This window comes from Trichechus manatus, unplaced genomic scaffold (assembly GCF_000243295.1).
Source record: "Trichechus manatus latirostris isolate Lorelei unplaced genomic scaffold, TriManLat1.0 scaffold00021, whole genome shotgun sequence".
Lineage (NCBI taxonomy): Eukaryota > Metazoa > Chordata > Mammalia > Sirenia > Trichechidae > Trichechus > Trichechus manatus.
In genome coordinates this window covers 15,870,486-15,882,122 of record NW_004443957.1, presented here as the reverse complement: position 1 = coordinate 15,882,122, position 11,637 = coordinate 15,870,486, and the positions used below count along the sequence as shown (strand labels likewise).

The 11,637-nt window shown below is 42.2% G+C and overlaps 1 protein-coding gene across 5 annotated transcripts in view; it reads left to right on the top strand.

Annotated features, from left to right (window-relative positions):
* Nucleotides 1-7,818, top strand: part of ABL2 (ABL proto-oncogene 2, non-receptor tyrosine kinase) — a 130,321-nt gene extending 122,503 nt beyond the window's left edge. For 3 of the 5 annotated variants that reach the window (XM_004372862.2, XM_023728073.1, XM_004372865.2), the window contains 4 exons: nucleotides 186-275; nucleotides 2,172-2,345; nucleotides 2,895-3,128; nucleotides 3,438-7,818. In XM_004372862.2, the coding sequence (XP_004372919.1) occupies nucleotides 186-275; nucleotides 2,172-2,345; nucleotides 2,895-3,128; nucleotides 3,438-4,618 (1,679 nt within the window). In that variant the 3' untranslated portion in view covers nucleotides 4,619-7,818. Of the gene's footprint in view, nucleotides 1-185; nucleotides 276-2,171; nucleotides 2,346-2,894 lie in introns of all 5 variants that reach the window. The other 2 variants (XM_004372859.2, XM_004372860.2) reach the window with 1 other exon arrangement.
* The last annotated feature ends 3,819 nt before the right edge of the window (nucleotides 7,819-11,637 follow it).

The following is an 11,637-nucleotide window of genomic DNA, read 5'->3' as shown; positions in this document are numbered from 1 at the left end:
CCCAGGAAATGGCTTCATTACACCTCTGAGTCTGGAACTGAGAAGCAGCTGCATTACTATCATTGTGAATGTGCTGTAACTTTAATAAGCATGCTTATGATGCATTGAACTCATTATCAGCTATGCCACTGGATATATAATTCTTGTAAGAAGCTTTTACTGTTTTCCTCTTTTGTTATATATAGGCTGGAAATGGAGCCCTGCTGATAGGCCTTCTTTTGCTGAGACTCATCAAGCTTTTGAAACCATGTTTCATGACTCTAGCATTTCTGAAGGTAAGAATCTGGTGAATTTATTGTTAGTGGCTAGTGATGGGTGGTGTTGGCAGTAACATTTCAAAAATGATGGGACTCTGAGTTTTGGGGCTCCATTTCAAGATACTGAATTAACTCTTGGCCTTTATTAGTTTTGTTTGCTTTTTTGCTATTTTTCAATGTGTCTTTGTGTCTCTATTTCATATTGTTAATATTGAAATTATATTTTAATTAGAAATTAATTCAGTCTCTTCATAAAGAAAAGTAGTAAGTTCATTAGTTCTTTAAGCAGCAACACATGGTGTAGGAAAGAGAAAAAATATTCCAACTCCCTGAACTACATCTACAGAGTGTGAACAAAGATTTAGCTACGAGGACATTGCATCAGCATGTAATTTATAATATTAAAAAGTTAAGAATTTAAATATCTAGTGGACTGTTGATTATTACATCCATATAATTGAATATTTAAATTATATTTTTAAATATATTACATGGAAAGGGGTTTAGAATAAGTAGGTTAGATTAAATTCTGAACAGTGAGAACCCTTTTCTTGTTTAAAAAACAAGTGTATGTATACATAGAGGCAGTCTCCTTTTATGCCTTTCAAAATTATCTGCAAAAGTCAAAGAATTCCTAATTACACCTGCCGATTAGACACTTTTGATAGTCCTAGAATTTTGTACATAGTCTTTCAAATTTTCCCTTTCCTTCATAACTGAACACAATTGTCTTCTTAAGTTCAAGTTTTAAAAATACTGTAATAGAAGAGGAAGTCAGGCAAGTTGATTTTTGTGTACTTCTCTTAGTAATTTATCATATCAGGTAAGAAGAAAGGAAAAAGAGATGTACAATACCCAGATTAATGAAAAGTATTTTCATCCTAGCCAACACTTACTAATGGGTGAACAGTTTTTCAGGATCCTAATTTGCATGAATTGGAATGGATTGTATCTACTCTCCTTTTTAGTGCAAGGTGCAACCTAAAAATCAAAATAGCTGCAGTTATTTGTCTGCTTTGTTTAACCTTTGAATAGGTATACTTAGTAAACTAGGATATCCGAATGACTGACAAGCATATGAAATCATGTTCAACAGTACTCATCATCATGAAGTACAAAATAAAACTGCAATAGATACTACTACATACCTACAAACCAAAAACCAAACCCATTGCTGTCGAGTTGATTCTGACTCACAGTGACCCTGTAGGATAGAGTAGAGGTGCCCTATAGGGTTTCCAAGGATTAGCTGGTGGATTCGAACTGCCGACCTTTTGTTTAGCAGCCTCAGCTCTTAACCACTGCACCATCAGGGCTCTGCATAGCTACCAGAAAGGCTAAAATTAAAACATAAACCAAAAAAACCTGATAACATCAAGTTTTGGCAAGCATACAGATTAATCTGAACTCTTATTTATATACATTGCTAATGGGAGTGAAAATTGGTATAGCCATTTTTGGAAGACAGTTTGGCTGTACTCATTAAAACTGAACTTTTGTGTACCCTATCACCCACCACTTCCACTCCTAGGTATATACCTAACACATGCATACAACTGTGAACCAAAAGACATGTAGAAAAATATTTCTAGCAACATTATTCATAATAGCCCAAATCTGGAAATAACCTAAATATCCATCAACAAGAAAATGGATTGTGGTATATTTATGCATTGGAATACTACACTGCAACAAGATAGAACTCCTGCCACGTGCAACAGCATGGATCAATCTGCAGACAGAATATTGAGCAAATGAAGCCAGACATAAAGAGTACCTTCTCCATGATTCCATTTATATATTTTGATACTCTATTCTCAATTCTTTCTCAGCTTTATGCCTTTTTTGAAAAGAAAAACTCCTTTTCTCTGTCATGAAATTGTTCATTTATAAGTCTACTTGTCTTCCTCACAGAGGTAGCTGAGGAGCTTGGGAGAGCTGCCTCCTCCTCATCTGTTGTTCCATACCTGCCCCGATTACCTATACTTCCTTCCAAGACTCGGACACTGAAGAAACAGGTAGAGAACAAGGAGAACATCGAAGGGGCACAAGATGCCATAGAGAATTCTGCCTCCAGCTCAGCACCAGGTATGGGTCCCCTAGGCCAGTAGAATCAAAATAGACCTTTATGAGATGCTGTCTTGTTTGAGGGGCAGAGTGGTATAATGCTCTTATTCCTATTCTTATACCTGCCTACCCTGAGGAAAGTCTGGCATCTATTTTACCTACCACTCTAGTTCTTGGCTCTGCATTGCCAGTGTTAATTGTCCTAATCTATCGGTCTGACATCTAACTCTGTCTCCACCTCCATTTCCCCAACTCCTGATTTCCCAAATAGTTACCATCTTTACAGTTCTGGCAAAAACTTCTTTGAGCCTGATAGATGAGGGCAGGTTGTGCTATAACTTTTAGAGAAAGGATGGATGCTGAGGTTATTTTTTCCCATTTATGACCTCAAGTGCATTTGGAATACTAATCAGTGTGAAGTGATAATACGTTAATCCATTCATTAGTTGGGTCCCACCGACACCCAACATTTAATAGATGCTGACAAAACCTTTATAGTTGAGCCATAGTAACTCAGGTGTGATGGTTTCCTTCTTACATATGACTGATTGATTGGCTGTTTCTCATCAGGGTTCATTAGAAGTGCACAGGCCCCCAGTGGGTCCCCAGCACTGCCTCGAAAGCAAAGAGACAAGTCACCCAGCAGCCTCTTGGAAGATGCCAAAGAGACATGCTTCACCAGGGATAGGAAAGGAGGCTTCTTCAGCTCCTTCATGAAAAAGAGAAATGCTCCCACACCCCCCAAACGCAGCAGCTCCTTCCGAGAAATGGAGAATCAGCCCCACAAGAAATATGAGCTCACGGGTAACTTCTCATCTGTTGCTTCTCTACAGCATGCTGACGGGTTCTCTTTCGTGCCTGCCCAGCAAGAGGCGAATCTGGTGCCACCCAAGTGCTATGGGGGGAGCTTTGCACAAAGGAACCTTTGTAATGACGATGGTGGTGGGGGTGGGGGTAGTTGCACTGCTGGGGGTGGGTGGTCTGGCATCACAGGCTTCTTTACACCACGCTTAATAAAAAAGACACTGGGCTTACGAGCGGGTAAACCCACAGCCAGTGATGACACGTCCAAGCCTTTCCCAAGGTCAAACTCTACATCTTCCATGTCCTCAGGGCTTCCAGAGCAGGATAGGATGGCAATGACTCTTCCCAGGAACTGCCAGAGGTCCAAACTCCAGCTGGAAAGGACAGTGTCCACCTCTTCTCAGCCAGAAGAGAATGTGGGCAGGGCCAATGACATGCTTCCCAAAAAGTCAGAGGAAGGTGCTGCTCTAACCAGGGAGAGACCAAAAGCCAAACTTCTGCCCAGAGGAGCCACAGCTCTTCCTCTCAGAACCCCCTCAGGGGATTCAGCCATCACAGAGAAGGACTCTCCAGGGCTGGGGGTGGCCGGAGTGGCAGTTGCACCCAAGAGCAAGGAGAGGAACGGTGGGGCACGACTTGGGATGACTGGAGTTCCAGAGGATGGAGAGCAGCCAGGGTGGTCTTCTCCAGCCAAGGTGGCAACAGTCCTCCCAACCACTCACAACCACAAAGTGCCAGTCCTTATCTCACCCACTCTGAAACACACTCCAGCTGACGTGCAGCTCATTGGCACAGACTCTCAGGGGAACAAGTTCAAGCTCTTATCTGAGCATCAGGTCACCTCCTCTGGAGACAAGGACCGACCCCGACGGGTAAAACCAAAGTGTGCCCCGCCCCCACCACCAGTCATGAGACTACTGCAGCATCCGTCCATATGCTCAGACCCTCTGGAAGAGCCGACTGCCCCTTCTGCCGGACAGCCCACGACAGAAACCCAGGAAGGTGGGAAAAAGGCAGCAGCAGGGGCAGTGCCCATCAGTGGCAAAGCTGGGAGGCCACTGATGCCTCCACCTCAAGTGCCTCTGCCCACATCTTCCATCTCGCCAGCCAAAATGGCCAACGGCACAGCAGGTACTAAAGTGGCTCTGAGAAAAACCAAACAGGTGGCTGAGAAAATCTCAGCAGACAAAATCAGCAAAGAGGCCCTGCTGGAATGTGCTGACCTACTGTCCAGTGCAATCACGGAACCTGTGCCCAATAGCCAGCTGGTGGACACTGGCCACCAGCTGCTTGACTACTGCTCAGGCTATGTGGACTGCATCCCTCAAACTCGAAACAAATTTGCCTTCCGAGAGGCCGTGAGCAAACTGGAACTCAGCTTACAGGAGCTGCAGGTGTCTTCAGCAGCTGCTGGTGTCCCCGGGGCAAACCCTGTCCTTAATAACTTATTGTCATGTGTACAGGAAATCAGTGATGTGGTGCAGAGGTAGCCACTGTTAACCTAGCGGGGAGATGCACACATTTCTGAGGGAGAGGGAAACGGGACTTGTTTTCCTATGTTCTTGTTTTCAAAAAATGAAAGACTGATACTTGAGTGTGTTTATGTGAAGTACCTCAGATCCCTGAGTTCTCACGTTTACAGGTTCATCTCAAATTTTTAACAAGAAGCAAACCACATAAGTACAGGAAAGGAAAATTCGGTGGAGGCAGGGCAGTAGTTGCCAGGGTTGCAAGCTGCACTGCAAAATCAGGGAACACGTGTATGTCATGCCATAAAGAAAGAAATCCAGCCCATTGCTACCTGGAATGATGTGAGTTGGCTAGACAGGCTGAGCTCAGCAAGGCTGCGGCACCAATTCTGCTTCACACAAAAGGGAGTTAGACCTAGGGCTCCAGTAGGTACTAATGGTGATTAAGCACCAACTCACCTAGTGAACTTATTAGGTCAGAAGAAAGGAATGCTGGTAATGTACCATGAGAAGTTTTGTTCAAGTCTGTTGGAAGCAGCTGTTGGCCTTGCTCCCACAAGGTCATTGCTGCTGTAGTAAGGACTGCAAATCAAATTGTTAAAATACACAACTGGGAAACGTTAGTGCAGGAAGTAAAGAATGCTGGAAGGTTTGGTCTGGGAGATTTAAAATCTCCCCCTAAAATCCTAGATTGATCAGCAGAAGTCACTTCTTCTAGTCTATTATATTATTTCCTAATGGACCAGGGTTGGCTTTCTGCTTGTGGGTGCTCATTTGAAAACCATAGGCACAGGGGTCTCGGCTCTTCTTAATGCTTCTTCTTTACCCCCTGCTGGGCAGGCTGTCTTCCTTTACTCCTGGCAGCATTCGGGGCATTAACCAAGGTTAACTTTGAAGTTGTGATCACATACAGGTTCTTGCAGAGGCATGATTTTCTGAAACAGTGCTCCTGCATACTGACATACTGGCCAAGGACTTGAGCAGCTGTATACTTATCAACTAAAATACCAGGGAGGGAGCCTCTTGTTGAAACCCAAATGGCCAGGCTCAGAGGGCCGGGACTGAGAGAAGAAGCTGGCTTGGCCCTAACGGCTATTTCTCTTTACCTTTCCCCTCTCTTATCACTTTAGAGCCAGTCTAGGTAGAGCACAGGGGGAGGCATTTTCTCTCTTCCTTTCTCTGGATTTCAAACGAAATTACCCCAAATTATTCTCACATGCTTTTCTCACAGTTCTCTTCCCCATCATTGTGCTTGTTTGTAAAGATCATATTGGGAATATTCTTTGTTATTTATTCTGTAATTCACCTCTATTTTAAGAGTGCATAACAGAAGGAGCAGCATTTCCAGAAAGCACCAACTAAACCCTGGAATCCTAATGACTTAGCCCTCAAATTATGTTTTGCCCTTGGAAAATAGAGCTTTTCTATCCCTTCTCATTTCTAATTACAGAGCTAATTAGGATCACATGGAACCAAGTCTAATGGGTTAGATATTAATATTCCTAGTATCAGGCTGAATTCTAACTATTTCATTCTCTTAAAGCTTTATGAGACCCTTCCCCCCCCAAAGAGAACTCAATATATAATATCTTAATTTTTTCCTCCCAGAGGAATATTAGCTTAGGAAGATAGGAATTCAACATTGATGAACAGTGAGCGTTCTTCCTGGCTCTGTCATTGATCCACTGTGAAGCCACAGCCCCATCTCTTAATCTCTTAAATGAAGGTAATGATACATGTTCTCAAGGGTGTTTTGCAAGTAAGTATATAACTATCCCTATGAGAGCCTCTCTGGAAAGCTCTTTAGTGCAGTCTTGTTATGTTGAATGGTTTTTCATTCTCTTCTTTGCTCAGTAGCAGGTATTAGTGAAATTTAGAACTGCTGAGATTATATTAATTAGGCTAGAATGCCCTATGGAGCAGTTCTACTCTGCACATGAGGTCACCATGAGTCAGAATCGACTCAATAGCAACTAACAACAACAACTAAGGGGAAACTGTGTTTTGGATAGAGTTTGGTGCCTTTGACCAACGAGGAAATTTAGTTTTCATTAGAAGGTAACCTTGATTTTTATCATTGCTGCTTTAAAGGAGGTCCAGGGTAAGAGAAGGATAAGAAGGGAGGAGACAGTACAGGGCATTTCTTGCAGGTGTTGGGTGATCCCTGTCAATATGTTACCTACAGACACAGCACAGGCAACTAGTGGTCAGGTTAATCCCCTTTTAGTGGTTGGAATGAAGATAGAGTTCCCCTTAACTTAGACTTAAAAACCACCAATTCTCCTCCCGGCTTGTTCCCTGCCATTCCCCCTCATCATACACTTTGATAAACTTGTAACAGTTTTAGTAATTAGCCTTTTAAGGATGGGGAGGGGAAAGCTAAAACTTTAGAATATTAATGTGCTGCTTTTTACGTTTATCCCTATCATTGTGGGATGCAAGTTGAGGGATTATAATTGTTTTTCAGGGTTTTTTTTTTTTTTTTTTTTTTTAAGCAAGGAATCTGTTTTTCCTTGAGAGCTCTGAAAATAAGCTGTGGAGAAACACTACTGAGTGTATTTAAGCTCCCTGATTTTCTCACCGAAGAACAATCTTAAGGAGTGGGGGCTGTGTCTTACTCAGGGGCAGCACCTAGCTCTGTCTTTCCTACAGTGGGTGCTCAATAAAGCAAAGAATTCAATTCATTTTTCTCAACACAGTCAAGAGTAGCATTGACTATTGTAGCACACCCCATCCTGCATGATGCTTGAACTGTGCAACTTCAGGGGTTTGAGGGCTCAGGGTTCAGGTTAAAGAGGCACTGTCAACTTATTATAAAAGATAATTTGGGTTTTTCCTTTTTCTGCTTGAAAAGGACCAATTAAAAAGACCTTATTAAATTAAAAGGTTTTGAATTCAAAGCAGAAAAAACTGCTTCTAGAAACTGAAAGTATAGTTTAATTCTATCTAGCCTAAAAGCAAAGCAGATAGCAGGAGAAGAAAAAAAAAGAAACGCTTATAACAAAGTACACCTACTCCTCACTTATCAACTATCTTGTCGTCTGACATTTCACATTTATGACAATAGTAAAAAATCTATGTGACTGTTTTGCGCATTAATGACGTACGTCTGGCAGTAAAGAATGCCAAGGTGCGAGGCAAGAGTAATGCTGCCTGTGATGGTTAAGGTTGTGTGTCAACTTGGCTTGGCCACAATTCTCAGTGGTTTGGCGGTTATGTACTGATGTAGTTACTCTCCATTTTGTGACCTGATGTGGTCATCCTCCATTTTTGCATAATGCCGATTTTTGTATAACAACCTGGTCTTTGAAACCTAACCATGTCAATAAGTGAGGAGTGAGTGTACTGAAAATTTTCTAAAGTGGTTATATATATGTATACCTTTGGGCTACCACAGCTTGAATCCTTTTGTGTACAGGTAATATGATTTCAGTTCAGATTTCCTACTTTAAAATGCAGTGTTTTGTGTAGAATACATCTTGATTGTGCTTTACATATTTTCTTCAAAGGCTTTGTGTAAAATTAAAATCCATATATTTTCCTACAGACTTCCATCATAATTTTCAGAGATGCAGCCTTAAAAAAAAAAAAACTGGCCCTAGGAAATTCATTGAGTGTTTTTCCAGATGACCTCTATACATAGAGGTCATTATAGTATAGACCCTTTCCCAGCTGTATTTTAGGGTTTAAATTAGAAATTTTCTTACAGTTCAGTTGAAATTTGGCTACAAAAATAGTTCTCAATTAATGAAACATTCTGACTTTGCTAAGGCACAGCCCATATTTCCTTCACTAAAAATCACAGAGTTTTTGAGTTTAAAAGATACAGTATAGATAGTAGTTAAGGGTTCAGGCTCTAAAGTCTAAAAGGCAAGTCATTTAACCTTTCCAAGCCTCAGTTTCCTCACTGTAAAACAGGGATAATAACAGAAACTACCTCATAGGGTTGTTATAAGGATTAGATGAGATAATGTATGTAAGATACTTAGCTCAAGTGCCTGGTACACAGTGAGCACTTCATAATGTTAACTCCTCCTCCTCCTCCTGTTACTATTATAGCTCCTAGTGACTCTGAGCAAGGAATGTGCAAACAGAATCCCCTAAGGGACTTCTGAAAAACTGATCATTGGCCTCACTCCAGATCAGAACTCCCAAGAGGGTGGGGGTCTCAACTAATGTGTTTTCGAGAATCTCCCCATGTGTTCCTTACGCCCATCACTGTGTGAGAACTATCAATTCCCCAGCCCTTCTCTTGACAGATTAAGAAACTGGAGGGGACGATGGTTAAGTTACTTGCCTGTTATTTCACAGCAGTTAATTAGTGACAGAGCCAGGGCTAGAATCTGGGTCTCTTGACTCCCTGGTCATGGGGTCTTTCTACCATTCCTGCTGCCTTGTGAGACACTACCAAAAAAAAGTGGCTCAGATAGACAATCAGTTCGTACAGTGCTGCACACTTTCTTAAAGCACATGCTCCTGGCACTCTGACCATAAGGGGCTTGAATGTTGAGTAATGGCAACATTGGCAAAGCAGGCACTCAGTAGAACTCAGTGATTTAACAAATTATATGGGATCATTCTTTGGACAGACAGACATCAGCAACAAAGCAATCTGCACTGAGTAGTAAGGAAATACCAACTAGGTTTTTTTTTTTTTTTTTTTTTTTTAAAACTATTCCTACATTCCTTTTTCTTAAAAAAAAAAACTTTACTCAGTACCATTTAATGACTATGAGATAATGTATATGAAAGCACTTTGAGAAAATATCAGAAGTAATATAACTCTAAAGTTGTATTATTGTCTGTTTAGAAGAGAAAATAGTTGGTTAGATGCTGATTAACCTAAAGGCTCTTACCTGTGAGAGACCTGAAAATGCAGCTATATAAACAATCACCATTGTAATTGATTACATTTATAAGTATGAAACTGCTGAATGAATATATGCAGGAGTGGCAAGTGTCTTGGTAAACTTGTAGTTCAAAGCTGAAATCTGGGGACCAACTTTTTGGTTTCAGTCATTTCAGAATAGAGAAGCTCTTCCGGGGACCTTGCCCCGAGAAGGATGTGGCCCATTTACTCACGAATGTTTGTCCAGTCCCTGCTCAGCCACTGAGAAAGATGTGGCAGTCTGCTTCCAAGATTACAGCCTTGGAAACCCTATGGGGCAGTTCTTCTCTGTCCTACAGGGTTGCTGTGAGTCGGAATCGACTTGACAGCATTGGGTTTGGTTTTGATTTTCTTAGCCACTGAGTCATCTAAATGTGGCAGGAGCAGACTTGTTTCCTATTGATGTTGACAGTGTCTTTTTTAACCTATGTCCTGTGTGGTATTTTTGTTTTTGTCTTTTTTTTTTTCTTTTTTGGGAGGGGAGTCGGGGTGAGATGGCTATAGAACCAGTGCACTTTGGGAATTTCCTACCAGTTATAAATGAGCTTGACATTTAGCATCTATCTTCATTTTTTAAAAGAAGAGTAGCTGAACATAACCCATCCATTAGATTATAAAATATCCAGGAGTAAATTGCATTGGTGGCCACTTCTGAGCTAGCTATACTGCATTCTAACCTCTCTCACTCCCTTTCATTTTTGCTACTGATGTCATTATTCCTCTCAGGCTGTGCCCCTGCTGGAGTTCACATTGGGCTGACAGGGGTATCTGTGTTTTTGTTGGTGAAGATTTTTGGGTTTCATCATCTTGCTTGCATTAACTTGCTCCACCTAGATGGGGGGTCCAGTTTCTCTGTTATGACCAGTCCTCTTTATATGTAGGTGGTCTCTGGGCATAAGTTTCCTCTATGTACACTGACAGACTTCAGCTGTCTGTATCTCTGTCTTAGTTTCTGTCAAGCCAGTAGCTTAGTCGCTGTGCAAATGCCTGATTCAGTTTGGGGTATGGTGGCGTGTGAGAGAAATAGGGGAAGGTAGCCCCAAGGGAGCCTCTACCTTCCATGTGACAACCAGGGAAATTGCTGCTAGCCATAGCCTCACTGGTCAGATAGAACCTCAGGCTGGTTCCGAGTCTCCCACTCTTAACAGTCAGACTATTTATACCTTCGGATAGACTTCCAACTACCAGACTTTTAAAAATTTAATGCAAGGCTTTTCTGGCAAGCCAATAGTGCCTGGAGTAGCAGTTACAGCTCCCTGCTCTGTTACAGCACAACTTCAGTTTGCCCTCCAGGGCCTGAACGTCACTGCCATTCCCTCGCCTCCTGTATTACAGGGAAGCATGGGTGGATTTCAGGGCTGAGGAGTGGTCTGCACCCTGGTCTTTCTCTTCCCCAGAGTATCCACCCAGGTGACTGATTATCTTAGCTCCAGCCTGCCCTTTGTGAAGTTAACTGCAATGTCAGAAGGTTGAGTCTCTGCTCTGGGGCTGCTGCTTTTTGTGCCACCCACCTGAGTTGTACGTTCTGTCTTGAGTGTGTGAAAGATAGTTCCTTCATTTCTGATTCAATACCTTAGATCCAAAGAATGGGAAATTGATGAAAGCTCTGTGATCCCCTGCTTCTCCCCATGTGATGAAACCTGTGGCAAGTCATCTTGACCCTAGGGTGTCTTGACCCTAGGCCTAGGGAATGGTGCCTTCCAAGATGAGTTTCATGAGTCTTGCAGGGAAAAGACTTGTCAGCTGGGTTGATTTTGCACGATTATTGAATTGGTAGAACTGAACGTCACAGGTGGCAGTGGCTCAAAGCCCAAGTCAGTGAGCGTTCCCTGCCTTTAGGTGTTCTGCCCACACAGGGTGCTGATTTGGCAGATTGCTGCACTTTTCTCTATTCTGCTTTGATGAGCTGGGGAAGGATCTTGTAACTGTACCTTCTCTCCCTCCAGGTGCACTTCTTTGCTCCTTTGTTCACCTATATTTTTGAAGTTTTTTATCTCTTCTAGAAAAATTGTATCCTTTAACCTCCCCATTGCTGAGGCACCTGAACACAGTAGCAAAACCCCTGTTAACTCAGCCAGAGGTAACAGATGGCGTGTTGAGTGGGTCTTCAAACCTGTAGATCATCTAAGAGGAAACGATACCTACTTTGAGT